The sequence below is a fragment of the Venustampulla echinocandica genome, assembly GCF_003357145.1.
Source record: "Venustampulla echinocandica strain BP 5553 chromosome Unknown scaffold_1, whole genome shotgun sequence".
NCBI lineage: Eukaryota > Fungi > Ascomycota > Leotiomycetes > Helotiales > Pleuroascaceae > Venustampulla > Venustampulla echinocandica.
The window spans coordinates 3,632,395-3,651,135 of NW_022474206.1; the positions used below are offsets into that span (position 1 = coordinate 3,632,395).

Sequence of the window (18,741 nt, forward strand, 5' to 3'; positions counted from 1 at the left end):
TCGGCTTCCTATCATCCCTCTCCCTATTCTTGCGAACAAACCGGTCCCCCTTCCAATCAAGCGCGTATTCTTCCGCGGGGGGACACCACTGCGTCTGGCCATATCTATCTCTGTCTTTCCGGAGAAGCATGGCGAGGGGGAGTGGATGGCGGGTTCGCGAGTGGCGGCCTGTTGGGGGTGGTGGTGAACCCGTTTCCATTAGGGAGACGTGGGGGTGCTGTGCGTAGTGGATGGGATAGAAGTGCTTGGAGGAGAGGCCGAGACAGGCGGAGGAGACGGGGTCGAGGTGGGAGTGGAGGGAGTGCTTTAGCTCTGGTGGGAGGCTGGTTATGTATGCGGATTTGGGTTTGCTCCTATGCTTGTGCTTGTGGGGAAGGGATGGAGTGGGATCTGGTTTATGTGTTAGATTGATTTGCCGGGAGGAAGGAGGAAGGGTGGCGGACCTTGTGGAGGATAGTAGCCGTAGCTTGGTGGTGGTGCTGGGACGTATGTTCTTGGGGTGTGGTAGTTTCTCCGTCTTGAGTGATGTTTCTTTGTGTAGGATGGCGAGGAGTGTATGTGGAAGAGTGCGCGGAGGGAGAACGATCTGGGGTACCTGTTTGAACGGCGCATGTTTTAGAATATATAGATACTATGCAAGGCTGGTTTCTGTCTAGAGCTGGGGGCTTGGTATAAAATATAGTGAAGTAGCTGGGATGGTCTCTTGGGATGAGGCCGAGGAAGAGGAGTGAAAGGAGAGGAAAAGGAAAAGGTAAAAGCTCGAGGGAGACAAAGGAAGGGGTAATGTAGTACTTGAAACCCCAACTGACTTCTTTCGATAGGTATGAGAAAACTGGGTAACTGAAATGTAGAACAAAACTATATGTAATAGGAAAGGACAAAGCAACATGATCAAACTCAGGTGTACATATTAATCAAGAACCCACCAGTCTGCTGAGGCAAAATCTCAAAAATAGGTTTATGAGTCCCTAAGTCATCTCCTCAACCTCACACAACCCTTCCAGGGCAAACCACCTCTTTAAATGACGTCCACCCCCATGATATGTACCATTTATCGTATTGTAGCCCATCAGCTGCAAAGCGCGCATTTCACAAAAGTCTATTTTTCCAGGACACGCTCACTCTGTCACTGGAGATATACCCGCATCAGCGTCAAGATTCGCATGACCCCCCAACCAGCTCCGGAGTCAGGGAACGGATCTTTCACGAGCTACTATCAGGCTTTTGGGGTGTCGCAAAAGTTCCGAATGATATGTGGTCGGCTTCCCGGACAAAGGGGTGGATGAGACATCGGTTGTGCCCACATGACCAGCAATGGCGAGGGGACACGTGATATGTCATAGTACTGGGGATGGGATGGTATATCACGTTGTTAGGTTGGTGTACCTTTGGGAGAATGATCAGGAAGTTATACTGGGGGCACTCTGTTTCGTATTTATTAAATGTCATGCAAGGAGATATATCGTACTCACCTGAGCAAGCGGAAAAGGGGGGCAGATCACGTGAGACTCCTATCTGGGCTGAAGGTCGGGTAAGTTAGCCCCTAGTGCAGCTATGTTTCTCGGTGACCCTGCTGCGCCACCGAGATTCCCACTTATAAAATAGTCAGAACGGTAGTATACGCCCCCGTGGCCATAGTAGCAAGGACGGGGCCCCGATGGGTGCTCCCTCGGCCTGCGCTCGCTCTCTCTTCTCCAAACGATCACCCAAGATACATAGACTTGTTTGCTTCCCAACGAATCTCTGTTCCGGAGTAAATGATGACGTGGAAAGGAATCAAAAGGTCATATCTGCCCAGACCCTCTGTCGAGATAAGGCACACTCGCTTTAGATTCGACTTCTTATTGTCGGGGCGCTGTTCATTCTAAGCAGGAGGCAATTATGGACAGCATGAGGAAATAAATATATTCTTCATTATCTGCAATCTGGCATTGAATGGTATTATGCTGCAAAGCTAACGCTAAAGAAGAGAAGCTATGAAGTGACAAACAAAAGAAAACTATATAGTGGCCTATGTACCCCTATATTCACCCATGTTCATCAGCACGATATTATTAGTCCTCCTTCTCGAGCTACTACATGGAAATACCACCGTCAAGAAAGGAAATGCCCCTTTCCTCCCGCACATAAAGTGCCTCAAGGGGTACTAGAAGTTTCAGCATCACTTTCCCTCCTTTCCAATTCCTTCTTAACCACAACGCCGCGCATTCCACAATTCTCCGACTGCGATCCCGATGGCTGCCGACGTTCCCTCTCGCGGGATGGCCTTGAACCTTTCTTTAGGTTCTGGAGCTCCACAATTCGCATTTCTTTGCAGGGAGATTGCGTATCGCTCCAGATATTGGTCGTGGTGCCTGTTAGGCCGTGGTTCAGGGACGTGGGCGAGTGATGTGCGGCTTCTATGTCCGGGTTATTGCTTTCGTAGGGAGACAAAGAGTGGGTACTCGACGTGGAGGTTCTATGTCGGGTCGGAATGTGATGCTTTGAGTTTGGGAATGGTGGAAAAGGGAGATTGATATTTGTGCGAAACATTGAGAATAGAGTCTTCGTCCTTGGCTGTGAGGGCGGTGTTTCGGATCCAGGGATAGTATGAGGGACTTGTAAGGGAAGGCTGGAAGAGGGTGTCGCCTCGAGCGTTGATGGACCGGCAGGAGTCGAATCTGCACCGGCGTGCATGTAGAAGCTGGGTGCGTTCGTCGACTCTCCGGTGGTTGTGCTGATATGCGTAAGTGGAAATGTAGCCTGGGATTCCCCGCAAGATTGCGTGCTGGATTAAGTATAATTAGTGTCAAGTACCTAAGCTTTGAAGAAGAAACGTACACCTCAGATGGAGCAACCATTGTCGTACCACTCGTTCCATGGCTATCTTTCCTGCTCATATCAAAGTGCTTCATGGCCTTACTCACCAAGTCGAAGCGGCCCCAAAAGCCGCTCCTCTCAGTGCTACCTTGCATCGGACGTACTCTCGGCTTCTTTAGGCTCGGCCAGATCATCCCGAACCCGCACATGGCGAGACAGCTGCGGTACGTGTCGATCGCATCGTTGTTGAAACCGAAGTAGCAGAATATCATAAATGAGAAGGATATCGAAGCCCAGCCAATGTACTGAAATCCAGGGCTGTTCCAGGTATGGAAGAACATAACCGGATTCCAGATGGCTGGGTTATGGATCGCCGAAAAGTTGTATGCGTGGAACGGTATTGGGAGTTGGGCGTAAAAGAAGTAGAATTGAACAGGGAAATAGACAACCAGGAGTGACAGGGCAATTATGGAAAGCTTAACGAAGTAGCGCGAAGTCATTCCTGAGCCACTGCTTGCGAGTGCACTGCTGATGTTTCTGCGGTACTTGAGAAGGCCCCGTATCATGAGAACTACATTATTTCATTAGTACAGAACTTTGGGAGGTAAAATGAGACTTACTGGCATAATATGCCGTAAAGAGCGTAAAGATTGGCCCCGGAATAAGATAAAATACCACGAAAGGCCAGGAGTGATCCACCCCATTGTAACAACCATACACCGGAAAGATTGAGTACCTGCCAAGACTGATGGTATATACCAAGGCAATCTGGAGGACTGGGAGGAACCAGCAGTAGATGATGTCAATCATGAGTTTGCGGCGCTTCATTGCGGAGCTGTGAAAGAACGAATGGTTGTCCGTGTTGAACACACCGGCCAGGTTCCTGGTAAAGCAGGACATGCTGCAGTACATTGCTGTGGTCATCATAGCTCTCGTGTTGACCTCCAGATCACAAAGCCCTTCTCCTTTCCACCAATGCTCCCAGTCGTCGTCCGGCCATAGGATAGCGTTGACGAGGGTATAGAAGTTCAAGATAGTGACGGCGACGATCATGCTGCACGCTGCAAAGTTCCCCTTTCGGTAGAAGTCTCGCAGGGGAAGGATCATGGCGACGATGGACAACGCGGCAAATATTGGAAGAGCAATAGCGTTGCCAGGATTTGCAGGAGTCTCCATCTGTAGCATCGCTGCAGTGGGTGACGATGACGTAGAGTTATCCATGATATTGTATCAAAAGAATCCTGTCCAGCAGTGATATTCTCAGGTATGATGAGGGCTTGAACGATGGTTTGAGAGCTGTCGTACCCTGGGGAGCTACTCCGCTTCATATGAAAGGAGACGGAACTTCAACCTAGGGTCCTGGCTTAGGACCGAGACTTAGGTCAGACAGGGGTCAGGTTGATGAGTGGAATGGTAATCTTGGAGGACAAAGAAGGATCGCCAGTAGCCTGGATATGGTAATTCGATGCCCAAGCCCAAGTATCTCATCTCTGTGGAAAGCGTGGAGGGAAAAGGATAGGAACGGGAAGGGACAGGAGTAAGGTTTGGGAGCCATGGTCAAAGATAGATTCACGGCCAATGGTGACGGCATAGTATTGAGCCTATAGATAGAATAGAATAAAGAAACTGATATTGCGGATAGCCCAGATAGGAAGATAGCTAGCTATTGAGAATGAAAAACGTGGGGCAGGGATTAATCATGGTATTGCCACGAGTTGTGGCTGTTGTGACGTGCGGGAGTGGCTGAATCCTCAATAGCTCTATTGAGGCGCGTTTTGGGGAAGGCGCGAGCAGTGACGATGAAAACGACAGGAGCAGCAAGAGCGACACACACTCGAAACAAACAAAACAACTATGGCGCCCAGCTCGACGGAAACACTGGAATCCAACTAATGGCATCCTCCAGCGCGAAACATTTGCCCTCAAATACGGTCCCTCGATGGGAAGCGGCATTGCATTGATTGCCGGGCCTGGCCTTGCCTTGCCTTGCCATGTGGGGCCAGAACATCGACTTCAACGCTTTGTCACGCTGCCAACCTGGAAAGCAGAGCACGCTCTGGCACCATGTTACATGCCATGACTATTGCCATACTCCGTATCTAAAAGAAAGCCCGAGCTGCTCCCGTGGGCGGCTTGCAAGGTGGATGGTGATGTTCTGATGACAGCTGAGACTGCGGATTGAATCGCGGTAGTTATGCTGTTCACCTTGTATCAGGTGCCTAGGTAGGATTTGCGTGGGCTCGGATGGTCCCGATATGTGGCTACAACAAAATCACGTTGAGAAAAGGTTGCTATGAAGATTAAGATCCAGACGATGGTGGAGCGAGGAAATAGCGTGGCTCAGTGATGCAGTGGCTTAAACGGCCTACAGCCACAGTATTTAAGCTTCCCTGAAGATTATCCAGCTCCTTGGCGTCTCTACCTTCTCAAATTATCATCACCGGCACGATTTCACTTTTGAAAAATCTTAGAGCTCGATCATTGTCCTCGCATAACCACCATATGAACGCAACATTGTCCAACTAGGGGATACGTGAGGATGCGGCCTATTCTTGTCTACAATGGCCTTCTTCCTATCCTAGACCATCACGAGCCGATGTACTAGCAGCATTCTTGAAAACGAGAGATGGCAGACTTCTTCGAGCTCCAGCCCAAAACCAGACAATTGGCCAACTACAGATCACGAATATCTGAGCGCCGATGATCTCGGAAATGATGTTTGAAATAGGATTCGATGCCTCTAGAAGATCGTCCAACATTCTCCGGAGAACATACGAAATACATCACGACGACTAGACCCAATCATAGTCCTACGATATTAGCTCGAACTCAACGCGACAGTCGAATTGAGTGGGCAACGAACTAAACTAGCCGCGCCCTCTCCACCAAATACTTGATATTGACATACTTTAGCCTTAAGGGAAAGAATTGCGAGAACCTGCACTGTACGAGTATGCATTAGGAAGCAGAATCGTGGTCATGTATTTCGAGGTTTGATAGGACAGAATATCACCTTGTTCTACCTAAGGTAGGTTGGCAAAGACACTGCCAAACAATTGCGAGCATTTGTGACATCGGTGAGGGGATGATGGGGATTGGTAGGATACAATGGATGAAATCAAAATAACCTACGTCCTTAAGCCTCTAGTTTGTTCTTTCTCTTCCCTTTTGCTTCTTGAGTACGAGTCTGACACTTGATGAAGATCTTAGAGGGGCTGTGTAAGTCGGTGAGAGCGTCATCTTTAGCCCTGTGGCCATATTATTACCTGGTTCTCGCACTTGGCAAACATAATTTCTGCGCTTCTTCCTAGCAAAAATACTGTTGGCATCTCGAAGGGCAGACCTCCCCCTAGGCAACGCGAGCGCGGCTAATCTGGTTCAAAAGCTGCGCCACTATGTCAAAAAATATATATTGACTAACAAACCCAGGAAAAAGAACTACAGACATATATTCGCTCTTAGATCTACTGAATTCTCCAGACACTCCAATAAAAGTTCACCCACAGAACCATGTGCGGAGTCCTTCTGACCTGGTTCTTTGGCCGCCGCAACAACAGACCGATCGAGGAACGAACAAACGTCGTTCGAGGCTCTGCAGCGAATACGCGTGTGGTGAAGTTGCAGCCACTGAATAAAGATCCAGAACCTGCCAGTGTTCGGCCTGGGACTTCTGGGAAGCAAGGGTCGGAGGCGGATTTGGCTGTTGGGAAAGGAGAGGAAGGGAAATAGGGGGTTGAGGATACTAGGAAATGGCTTAGGGAGAGGGGACTAAGGTATATTTTGGCGCAATTAAGACTACTATATCTCAAGGCGTTGGCGAGATTCCATATGGTCGATGGCTACCTTTTCCTTCTCTAAACAGATTTGGATACTTGCGTCGAGCGATCTATGATTTGGCAGAAGCATATTGGCCGGGTGGCTACCCTACAGCAGGCAATCTTAGAATAGGCGCTCGCGGGCATTTACGGTGCATCTGAACCTACCGGCCGTGGGTATGAAAAGCAACGCACATTTGGAGAAGCTATCTATCTTGGTTAACTACTGCTACCAATGTACAGTACTTCTGTAGGGCAACACTGTCTGTTAGAGGCCTACCTAACTCGAACAAGTTTAGCACTTCGTTGTCAACGAGAAATGAGACCGAATATTATACAAAGTAGACTGGGAAATGACTTTGGTTGTTATTTCATAGTCATCCCAGGAAAATCGAATGTGGAAATATATGTATGAGTGCTCTGATTGGTTGAGCATATGTAATTGGAGTTGTGGTTGTGGACATTCTCGTCCGGTCGGCATAAAGTTGCTATGTGAGAACGGGCTTTACTCGAGTCCCTCAGCACCCGGAAGTCGAGAAAGAAAGAATAATACATCAATATTGCTCTTAATCTAAATATCTCTCAACTACCTACTTCGTAGTGCTCTGTGAGGAATATTGGACTGTCCCTGCATAGAATCCATGCAGGGCGGGATCTGGGCCAGGATGCCTCGATTGGCAGAATCCGGGGCGCGCTGACTCCACTTCGCTGATTTCAGCTTGTCCAACTTCAAGCCAGACACCGTAATGGGCTCGTGACGATTTTAACGCCTTAATATTTCCAAGTGGCGGGAAGAGCACCGTTCTTGATGTGCTATAATCACAATTATTCGACAATGGTCTAAGGTTTCTCCAGACCCTATAAGTACCCAAGCTATAACAAGGTTGTTTATTACTCGAGTCCCAATCTCCCACTCCAGTGGTCGGCGTCTGCATCAGGCGTCATCGCAATGGGAGGCACCGAGACGCCTGCAAGGAAGACAACGGCGTCATTGTCTCCATCTGGCGCATCTATTCGAAGGGCCTCTACCTTCGATGATTCGACTCCGGAGTTTCAACGTCGACCTCTAGGGAACCGCTTGTCTACAAATCCAGATGTTCACCGTTCCTCGAGCTCCAGGAGGCGCAGGAGCTCCAACTTCTCCGAGTACTCTCTGAATGAAGCCCGCAAGAGCTTCCAATCTTCGACAGATGAGCTCCTCTTACCCAAACCCAGGACGGCGGACCGGGAACTGGGCCACGACTCCTCACCATGGGACTCGGTGCCGCTTGCTTTTGCGCTCTTGCCTGCCATCGGTGGTATGCTCTTCACGAATGGGAGCCTGGTCATCACAGATATTATTCTCCTGGGACTCGCTGCTATTTTCTTGAACTGGTCCGTCAGACTGCCATGGTCAGTATTCACATCACGCCACGGACGAAGGCTATGCCGCTAATAACTTCATAGGGATTGGTACCACTCTGCGCAGGCAATTCGAGCTAAGGAAACAGGCATTGAAGACCAAATATTCCACGAAGAGAGCGATGATGATGATCCCAGCTTCGCGCACGCCGACTCGGACGAGGTACCAAAAGCAGAGACTACAGAGGCACCAGAATCATCACAGAAACCAGTGCCTCCATCTCCTGCCCACGAAGCTGCTAGGAGAGAGTTATATCGACACGAGCTGCTCGCCCTCCTCTCATGTTTCCTATTCCCGGTCCTCGGTGCATACCTCCTCCATACACTTCGGTCACAATTAAGTCGACCATCAGAGGGACTCGTCTCAAATTACAATTTGACAATCTTCCTACTGGCATCAGAGCTGCGCCCAATGGCACACCTCGTAAGACTCATACAATCGAGAACTCTTCATCTCCAACGAGTAGTGGCCTCAAATCCCCATTCCAGCACGATTGGTAGGGCGAATAACGCGCCGGACGATATCATTCGAAGACTGGAGGAGCTAGAAGCTCGAATCTCAGCCGATGAACCTTCACCCCCTTCCGAACCTGTCTTGAATAATAAACAGACAGCTATTCTTGTAACAGAAGTCCTCAAGAAGCTTCAACCTGAACTCGACGCTCTCAATCGAGCTGTACGCCGATACGAGAAGCGCGCGACCCTCCACGCATTCCAAATCGAGTCAAGATTGCTTGATCTGGACGCGCGACTCGGCGACGCGATATCCCTAGCTGCCGCTGCAGCAAACAACGGGAACAGGAACCGCAAATTTACGACCGTTGTTGTGGAATGGGCAGCGACGGCTGTGATGCTGCCATTCCAGGCCCTTACTTCCGCTGCCAGCCTGCCCTTCAAGGCAATAGGGGTCTTCATCAAATTTGCTAGGCCAAAGATAGCCAGCCACAATTCCGACAACACCAGCAAAAACACCAATGGGAAGTATACATCGTATGGGCGGACTGGTGATGGACCTCGGTCTCAAGGCAGGATGATGAAAAAGCAATGACGCTCAGACTGCGGGGGTATATATTAGTTGGCTTCGTACCGAACTACTGTACCTGCAGGGTATTCGAAGCCGACTGATGCCAGCAAGCCGCGAATCCAACAACACCCCACTACTTGCCGCCAATATTTGATTTCATTCCAAGTTGATACTATCGTCTTTCATATATGTATCACAGCAACAAATCGACCTTTGCACGCCGCGTAATATCCAATCATGCCTCTCAAATCCGACATCGTCTTTGACGCAGCGAAGTTCGACCCCGCCAATTATTCTGAACAGGCAAACAACTTCAACAAAAACCTCATTGCACTCTCAGCAAAGAATCCAAACTGGTGGGATGTTTGTCTACCCCAACGTTCGAAGGTGAGGAGAAGAGAGCCTTCCGCTAACGATGGCAATCGGTCTCTAGGTTGGGGCCGTCAAGTACCGGGAGATGCAATCGCGCGGCGAGCTAGCAGGGCCTCCTCCACCTGTGCTTCCCCAGGGCATCAATTTCAAGATCCCCTCTCGGGATTCCGGAAGGGACATACCGTGTCGAATCATGTACCCGTCGAGCCGCGAAAGCGAGGAAGACCGTCGACACTGCAAGGGAACAATAATGCATATACATGGAGGCGGCTGGGTGGTACGTTGATATCTCGCGGCTTGTTATAAGAAGAGAATCCTGACCTGCTGTGTAGATAGGAGATGAATCATCTTACGACACATTGATTCAATTCTATGCCAACGTCGGAGACCTGGCTGTTTTGTCCGTTGGGTACAGACTTGCACCCGAAAACCCATTTCCTAAAGGCCCAGAGGATTGCCAAGACGTGGCCGAATATCTCGTCAAGAATTCCGAGAAAGAGTATGGGGGACCGTTAAGGTTTATTGGTGGCGAGGTACGTCGATATCATATTTCTTATTTGCGCCCATAGAGAAGACTAGATGTGATGATCTATAAAGTTAAGGGATTTGAATGATTGGGATATTTGCTTCCTATAGAGCAGCTGTTCCGTTGATTACACTACAAACTATTTCTGATATATTCCATTCACATCATTTTAAGCGTTCTATGTTCTCTCAACAAACGTATGGCTATGCTAACACAAACCACTTTCCACAGTCTGCCGGCGGCCACCTTTCGCTCCTAACAACCTTCCACCTCCTAAAAACCTTCCCCACTTTCACCCTCGCAGGCCTCCTTCTCCATTTCGGCGCCTACGACCTCTCCCACCTCCCCCTATACTACAACATGACCGATGCCCCGATTATCCCGCAGATCGTGTCCAAACACTTCATCGATGCTTTCCTCCCCAACATGTCGCTAGAGCAGCGCAACGACCCTTCAGTATCACCAATGTACGAAGACCTCGCACCATTCCGGGGGCGCCTGCCCAGCGCACTGTTCACATGTGGGACGGTGGATCCATTGCTAGATGATAGTGTATTTATGGGGACGAGATGGACGATGTATGGCGGGGAGACGTATATTAAGATTTATACAGGGGCTCCGCATGCGTTTGTTGTGTTCCCAAGGGAGATGTTGAAGGAGGCAGGGGAAGGGATACAGGATACAAAGGAGTATATTGAGTTGTGTATGGCGAGAGTCTAAGGGGGGGGGTTCTTGCTTCTCTTTGCGAGAGCTGTTGGCAAGATTATACATAGTACGGTGAAGGCACAGATAGATATAAATATAGCCATATGGCTACTCGGAAATCGGATGGAATGCCACTACTAAACTTAGGATTCTGTTTCACATCTTCGCGCTCTCATTGTAACCGCCCGCCAAATCCCCTACAGCCCAGATAGCCATCCTGCCCAGCACACCCGCAAACAACCCCACAACCTCCCCCCCCCCACCTACCTCGGCATATTTCCTAGCTCCACAGACGTCGACCTCCCTACGGAGTAGAGGTTTATACTAATTAGAACATAGCGCACTTTCAGTATTACCCCAAGCAACACGAAGTGACCAACCAGGGCCACTTCCCTGTTTCCTCCGGAGCACGGAAGCATAAAAGCGGAATTGGCGGGCCGTAGTTGAACCGTGGAGTACAGTAGTGCATATCACTCCTACATACGACCCTAAGTACCCACGTACTTGGTGCCATAAATAATATCTTACTGATAAGAGGAACTAAAACGCATATACGGTATGTACATATATCGGTCTGCTCTTGCCGGGGAAAATTGCGGGATGTCTGAAAGCAGGGCTTGGATCTGGGGCTATGAGGTGGACTCGGAGGGTTACGTCCCGGTGTGGATATGGATATGGATATGGATGTTAATGAAGGTATGGATGTATGTATGGCGTGCAGGTTTATATCCGGGTAGAAGTGAAATTGTTAGTGCACTGAAGGAAAGCACATGGGTATAAAGGGAAGTGTTGTGAAGGTGCCCGTTTTGTTAGTAAAGCTGTGCTGAAATAGTTGCAAGGGTTTGCTACTAAAGCCAACCAGCATAACTCCGTCTAGGTGGTTTTCTCATTCTTTGGCCGACAAAAGCAGTACATAACTTTTAGTGTAAAGATGAGTATTTGATCCGTGGATTAAGGTACAGTACTTGATAATTCCTTTATATTGGGTATCGAGTATAATGAGCCAGCATCCAGCTATATAGATAAATAAAATCCATCTCAGCTAGACACAGCATCATCATACTCCACCAGAGGTTTGTTATATATATCCCCTACTCCATATCCAGCCCATGCGTAGACCTCCGTCGAACGAACAAGAGCCGCCCGCCCAAAGCCATCTTCAACTCCCAATTCCCACAAAATTCCCCCCATTTTTTCTCGCCACGTTATTGCCAGCAAGCACCGGATATATGTGGCATCTAACAATTCCACGCAATCGACCAACCCAATCATCAATTCATGGCATGGCCGTTGCACTGGAGCCGCCCAAAAACGCCACTACCTACTCCATCGCGGAATTAAACAATAAACAGATTCCAAATATGCTTGCGTATCCAGTCCCAGCAACAAACAAAATGATTAAAAATAATTAAAAAAACGCCTGTCTTTGCACGCCGACCGCCCAACAAGCTCGGCTAATTCGAAGAAAACTCCTTAATGCCATTCCCATAAACACAAGGCAAAAGTTGAGGCTTGCTCTGAAGCCAGCCGTTATGTAATCTTGGTGTATCGTATCGTATCGTCGGGTAGGGTAGCGTATGTGTGTGTACAATATACAGAGTGGAGTCCGATCAATGCTATGCACGCCGTAATCCTATATCTCCTTCATCTTTCTGACCGGACAGATTGGTCGCGTCATGGGCCTATGAATTTCCGACTCGCACTGTGACCTTGCTCGTTGAACGTCGGAATAGTTGGAGTCAGCATTGCCTCGTGAGTCTTGGCACAGATTGATCCTCACTGCCAGCCCTCCTATGGATCCTCGATATATCGGGAACAGGGACAGGTGGACTAGCGCTCTTGCTCCGTTTCCAGAAATTGAGCTTCTCCATCCGGAACCGGCTAGGTTTCTTCCTAAGACTCCGCACTTTTTCCATAACCATGACCCCTTTACCTTCTAATTGTTGATCGGCGGAACCGTGATATTCCCCTAAATCTGGGGCAACCATTGAGCGAGGTCGATATCCACTTCCCGAAGGGCTCCCCGTCGGTGTCCGACCCAACGAGGCCTTTTCATTCGAATCCCGACTTGTGATGCTCGTCCCTCGAGTGCTTGGCGAAAGGGGCATTTTGGGGGTATTTGCGCTAGTCGCTTGGCTTGTCCAATCTCCCGTTGCCGAACTACTTCCTTCTGTACCATCACTGCTGCGCTGTTTATCTGAGGATTCGGCCTTGAGAACTTGTTCCGGTTCCCGGGGTAGAACTACACGCTCAGCGAAAACCGACGAAGATATTGGAGGTTCATCACCTTGGGACCAGCCATTGGAGAGTATATCGACTGGGGGGCGTGTTGCCATTCTATCGCGTTGCGCCTTGCCGTTGGTGACAATCTCAGTGGCTTTGTTTTTGTGATCTAGAACCCCGTAACCATTGGCAGTAGCAATGCTCAGGCGTGGTGGCGAGTGAGAACCTGATTCTTCACTTAAACTCGAACCGAGAATGGGCGTGTCGGTAGCGTTCTGGGTGGATAGCTTCGGTAAAGATTGGGGGGTTTCTTCCGCCAAGGTACCGTTTGCTGGCGTAAAAGGATTGCTCTGTAGCAATGATTTGATCCTGAGGTCAACCTCGGCGGGAAATGCATTAGCTGATTTCTGCACAGTCGAATCAGAAGATACCGCCACGCTCATCGTTCGAGGTGAGAATGTGCCTTCAGTGAGAGCTGAATCACCGCTGTTTTGTCTCTTTTTCGCTTGCTCCTCTACAATCTTCTCGCTCCAAAACAACTTATTGCGCTGTAGTTCATCAACAGAGAAAGCCATAGCCGGCATTATATCGGTTACCCCTTGAAATAATGGCATCGCAAACATGTTTATGAAGCTGATTTGGGACTTCCCCAGTTCGATAGTTTCGCGGACAGGTGCTGCGAAAAGAGCTGTTGGTATACCAAGATCTTGTTCCATGGTAGCTTGACGAGAGAATTCGTCCGTCAAAATCATAGTCCACTGAGCTGCCACATCATATTTTCGAGCCTGAAGATCATTAGTATGTAGCGCTGTAATAAAACAACATGGAACACATACCACGTTGCTAATATCCGCACATTTTATTAATAACGAACAAGCAAGGGTTCGTTGGTCTTCGATGATTCTGCCATTCCAACCATCAATTCCTCCATTCTCATGGAGTTTCTCTTGTAGCCAGCCAAGCTTTTTCATGTAATCAAAATGTAATTGCATATCCGTCGCTAGGATCGAGTTAATCATTAACTTTCTCATGTCAGGTTCTAAGAAGGCAGATGGCCAGTGGCGACGCAATATTTGTGAGTATGCGGCGCAGTGGAATGATTCTAGGACCGATCTATCATTATAAAGTTGGGCGAGAGGCGCGTTGAGAGCAACAAGAAATGCATTGTTGACCCCCGGATGACCCACATCGTGACCAATAGCGGTAATCAGCAATGTTAGAGCTTCAAAGGGTCTTATGAGAGTGGCAATAGGTGAGGGGGGAATTTTCGGTGAAGCTGTGCAAGGAGATGGGTATGGAGGTAGCCGGCCAAGCTGGAGAAGGAAGTAGAATGTTGCTTGTAAGACATCGATGACATGGCGGAAATTGTGATACGGGACAAACGCATTGTACGCCGAGCGGCTGGCAAACAGGAAGGCTGTGAGATTTTCTGGAGCGGGTGTTAGCATATGCACCGCAACTTATCCGAAACATAGCCATAAAACAGATTCTCGTACCTGTCGATATCCGCCACTTCTCAAGCTCTGGCATCGCGAGCGCATGCTGTAACATCAGTAACGCCGCATGGAGAAGCTCGTCGTCTGTGAAATCATGGGCCGAAAACTGCCATGCACCAACAGCAGCGGCTATCTCCTCCCGGCGATCTAGCGCCACAGTGATTCTGATATAGCCAAACGGCTCATCATCTCCACCAAGCTTGCAAATCCCATCCATTAATCCCGATACCATGGCTTCTCGTAAATATGCGTATGGCTTCTGATCATCCACTCCTACCCAAGAACGCTTCCTTCCCCGCTTCAACTCTAATAATGCTCTTTGCTCTTTCGAAGCATCTTTATGAGCTCGATATGCATGTGCGGCAAGGCTAGGCAATCGGTCTTGCAACAGCGGGCTCGTTAATACATCTACAGCTCCAATGTCCAAATACCTCATTGTCCTCACTTGATCTAGTGGGTTACCCGAACCTCCCCGCCTTTTCGAGTTGGACCCAAAAGGATCGTAGTTGAGATATCCTTCGGACCTTGACTCGGCGCGGCCCCTTGGAGTAACTGTCAGGGAATTATTATCTGGGAGGGCGACCAAGGCTACGGGGACGATGAGCTTCGAAAGGCTCTGATATTGAATTTCCGACACTATCCATTGCAGTAAGCTTAACCCATATGCTTCGGTTACTGATGGATCCTCTAGAAACCCATCAACCTGCTGTTTCGAGCTAGGGGAAGGCGTTCGCATATCCCTCGACGGCCTTACTTGTAGCTGGTCTTCGTATGGGATATCGACGAGGACCAGCGTAGGTATTAATTCGACAATGGAGGATTGATTCAATTCGGATAACTTGGATATGCAAGACTTGCCCGTGGCGCATATATGGACTATAGTGTATCAGTAAATTACGCAGATACCTAGTGTGGAAAGGGTCGTAGCCAACCTTCACTGAATGTCCCTAGTAACATTCGTAGATTCTCCTCCATGACCGAGGAGTTCCGGGGAAGTGTGCCATCTTCTGCCAATTTATTTTGGCCATTGCTTGTCGCAGAAGTAAACGTCGAATCGCTCCGCTTTACTAATTTATCCTCTGGAGCTGCGCAATCCACATACACAACATTGCAAGCAGCGTATTCCATGACTGCTTCGCACACGGCGGCGCAGGATTCCTCGGATCCTCTCGCCGCCAGCAGGTGTCAGAGTCCCTAGGCTCCTTCAGAATATGTATAACTCAACGAACCAGGCCTATATCTGCGATGATTGTCGCAATCGGTCGTGTCGCGATAGCGTTAGTTCGCGCGCAATGGTTACGATCGAGGCAGAATGTCGCGGGGGAAAATTGATTGACGTCTGCGGCTCGCGATGAAGGACGTTTCTCGGTATCTGTGTCGCCCACAGTGGACAAAGAGTATTGCCTCAAATATTCGGCTCGTTAAAGGGTTCTGCACCAGGCGCAAGGCAGCGGCGATGGGAAGAAAGGGATCTTTGAAGATGTCGATCGAAGGGTGGATCTGGTTCCGAAGGGCCGACGTCACGCCTGACAATCGATACAACAAAGGATGCCTAACGCCAATGATGGCTCTACGCCAAAATTATTGTACAAGCACACACGTCGCGGGGGAGGGGGGTTTCGGAAAGATGGTCCTTGGAGGGTCGCGGGAGCCGTGGGGAGGGTCGCACGTCAATTGCAATTTGTACGACTGGGGCCTCTGCAAACATGGAACTCGAGTCGCCGGCGCATGCAGCAGCACAGGCAGGTGATTCCCAGTTCGCGCACAACGGGGGAATGCGAGGGTTGGAACGGTCTGCGCTGCAGACTTCAATGGCGAATAGCGCTCATTACGGCTGTGGCGACGATGCAAATGACGAGTGAGGACGATGATCGGGATCCAGGAGCGAAGGGGGATGAGTGGTGGTAAATGGAGACCAGTACTGTAGTCAGTAGCGGTGGACTTAGGGGAGAAAAAGGTTAAATATTTGCTATCGGGTTCGGATGGGCTGATGTGGCCACTGGAGTGACGACCGACGACGAGAAGGAGGATTCGATGTTTGGGGGATGTCCTTCAGAGAGCAGACGAGAGCGTCTTCTGCAAGTCAAGTCTGCAAGTCTGTACTTCGTACAGCACAAACTCGGACAGAGTTTCTCTCTCGAGAAGGTGTACGGAGGCAGGGCCTGTTCGGAATGGGCAAGTCGCTGACGGTGCTGTGATTCGTCGGGGACCGCGGGCGGGACACACGAGGAATGGATGCCCAGAAGGGAGCCGGGAGTTGAAAATAGCGACGGAGATGGCGACGAGAATAGGAATGGGGATGGGAATGGGGATCGAGATAGATGGGCGTCGGTACTTCGTCGTTGGCTTGCTTCCAGATCGCTCCTTGTGAACAGTGGTAGGCTCCAAAGAGGTAGCTGGCTGTCGGGCAACTGGACTTTTGCCTTGAGTCGTGATCGATCTTCTCACTTGCAGACTTGCAGCACAGGATGACGGGGGGACGGGGGGCCGGCTTGGCTTGGCTGGCAGCCACGGTAAGGAAGATTCTCGCGCTTCGAAAGGGCTTCTCGAAGGCCGCTAGAGGCGCGAGGAATCGGGATGCTGATGGGGGATCCCTGGAGACTGGCTGCTGGAGCGTGGAGAGTGGAGAGCGTGCTGTACGAAGTAAGGTGGTGGAACAGCACAGAGGAACAGTGGAACCTGCACGGAGTACTTCGTAGCCACTGCTCCCTACGACGTACAGCACCTGTAACTCGCTGCTCCAGAAGCAGAGATCCTTACAGAATAGGCCTGCAGACTCATCAATGTGCAACAGTGCAACTCAAGCCTCAAAGCCTCAAAGCCCGGCGCCCGTCAGTCTTCGCCCTGTCCCATGCGAGCACGTTACTCGAGTATTGCTGTTGTCGTTGCCGTTGCCGCGAAACCCTCCCGTACTCTTAATAATATCGCGACCGGTTCGCCTGCTGGCCTCTGCCGATTGTTTGTACTGCACAGTACTCTTTCGTACTCTGGAGTCCGTCCTTTGTCCTCTGTCCTCTGTGCCTCCGTACTCTGTACGAGTGGACGGCCGATCAATGTCTAGCGGCGTAAGACGTATTCTCCGGCAGCGCTTTGGTCACAAGTTTGGTGCTGGCTGCTGGGCTGTTGTCACAGCGGCCCCACGTCGCCGCAGCGAGCTCCGCCCTGTCATTGACTGCAGTTGGCTGGGCGAGGGAAAAAACAGAGACGCGCAGGGGAGATACCTAGGTAGGGAAATGGAGAGAGGGAGAAAGCGAAAGGTGGCCCGAAGGGCAGGCAGGGTGTATCCGTGTCGTACAAGTTGTATCGAGGATCGGGGATCCAGTACCAGGTATGAAAATGATGTGTTGGGTTCGGGATCTAAAGACGATGAAGATGCTGCGGTTGAAACTTGACAGTTGAATATTGTCCGCACCCGGTACCGAGACCCAAGTACTTGTCTCCTAGGTCTCTACTGTAGCTGAAGGAATTCCTCCATAGCTTCCAGATCTCCCCTCCACCGGTTCTATATCTCCGGGACTGCCAGTGTTGGGATACTACATAGCTCTCGGGATCTTCCCTACACGAACAGTTATCCTGCTGAATTCCGACAGCTCGATCCCACACCACCGAGGCTCACAGTGCAGCTCCAACCTCCGCATCTTCAACCTTGAACCTGGACCGAAGATAATCAGCAACGGGTACTCCGTAATAAACTGCTTGCTGAGTGGGTACTTCGTACAGAGAAGTGCTATGTACATGTACTTCGTACATGGCACAGTTGAGACATGGCACTTCCGGATGGCACGGTGCGGCGCGTGCTCGTGGGCCAGGAGACGCCCCGATTTGTCCGTCCTGTTGTTTCTTTCTGTTGCTACCAAGTAGCTGTCGAAAAGAATGCTACGAGGCTTGAGAAGCCGTTGGCTAGGCTCGCCAGACACGGCAGGCAGATATCTCTTTCAGCTCAGACTCCCAGAGAGTGAACTGAGTCCCGCTTAGCGCGCCTAAATTGCTCTGCCACAGTTCCAGGCACATGTACGGTTCAGAGCTTCCCAGGCTTCAAAAGTTCGAGTATCTAGGGATCTGACCCAGCGTTTTGGCCGGTGGATTCCGGCTTGCTTTGGTGGCTCGGGATCTCGGACTCCCAGCTGTCGATTTCGGATCTTGCAGCTTGCATTGTAACGCTGGAGAACCCCGTTCCGTCCTTCCTGCTGCTGCACATAGTCACTACTTCGTACCGGCTTCTGGGTTCTTGGGTTCTGGACTTTCCAGAGTTGCCTTCGCATGGCGCCAATATGGTGGTGCGTTTCAACTGGCCATGCCCCCCGCGAATAGTGTGTTTCACTCCACCATTCTTGCTAGCTTACCCCTCCTCGCCCTCATTTGGTCAGGTCAAGCTGTCGA

General features: G+C 50.1%; 4 protein-coding genes across 4 annotated transcripts; 2 read left to right on the forward strand and 2 right to left on the reverse strand.

Moving 5' to 3' along the window:
* Window positions 1-2,136: 2,136 nt before the first annotated feature.
* Window positions 2,137-4,020, reverse strand: BP5553_03724 (uncharacterized protein; the record flags this gene model as incomplete). Its single annotated transcript, XM_032012347.1, has 3 exons — window positions 2,137-2,767; window positions 2,821-3,370; window positions 3,420-4,020. 3 exons carry the CDS (start codon window positions 4,018-4,020, stop codon window positions 2,137-2,139), a joined length of 1,782 nt encoding a protein of 593 aa, XP_031872040.1.
* A 3,543-nt stretch (window positions 4,021-7,563) lies between these two features.
* BP5553_03725 (Uncharacterized protein) lies at window positions 7,564-9,063 on the forward strand (the record flags this gene model as incomplete). Its single annotated transcript, XM_032012348.1, has 2 exons — window positions 7,564-8,006; window positions 8,061-9,063. 2 exons carry the CDS (start codon window positions 7,564-7,566, stop codon window positions 9,061-9,063), a joined length of 1,446 nt encoding a protein of 481 aa, XP_031872041.1.
* Window positions 9,064-9,276: 213 nt separating this feature from the next.
* BP5553_03726 (uncharacterized protein) lies at window positions 9,277-10,657 on the forward strand (the record flags this gene model as incomplete). Its single annotated transcript, XM_032012349.1, has 4 exons — window positions 9,277-9,426; window positions 9,473-9,688; window positions 9,744-9,944; window positions 10,169-10,657. The coding sequence occupies 4 exons, from the start codon at window positions 9,277-9,279 to the stop codon at window positions 10,655-10,657; spliced, it is 1,056 nt and encodes a 351-aa protein (XP_031872042.1).
* A 1,724-nt stretch (window positions 10,658-12,381) lies between these two features.
* On the reverse strand, window positions 12,382-15,489 carry BP5553_03727 (Phosphodiesterase; the record flags this gene model as incomplete). Its single annotated transcript, XM_032012350.1, has 4 exons — window positions 12,382-13,650; window positions 13,702-14,294; window positions 14,362-15,237; window positions 15,294-15,489. 4 exons carry the CDS (start codon window positions 15,487-15,489, stop codon window positions 12,382-12,384), a joined length of 2,934 nt encoding a protein of 977 aa, XP_031872043.1.
* Window positions 15,490-18,741: the final 3,252 nt, after the last annotated feature.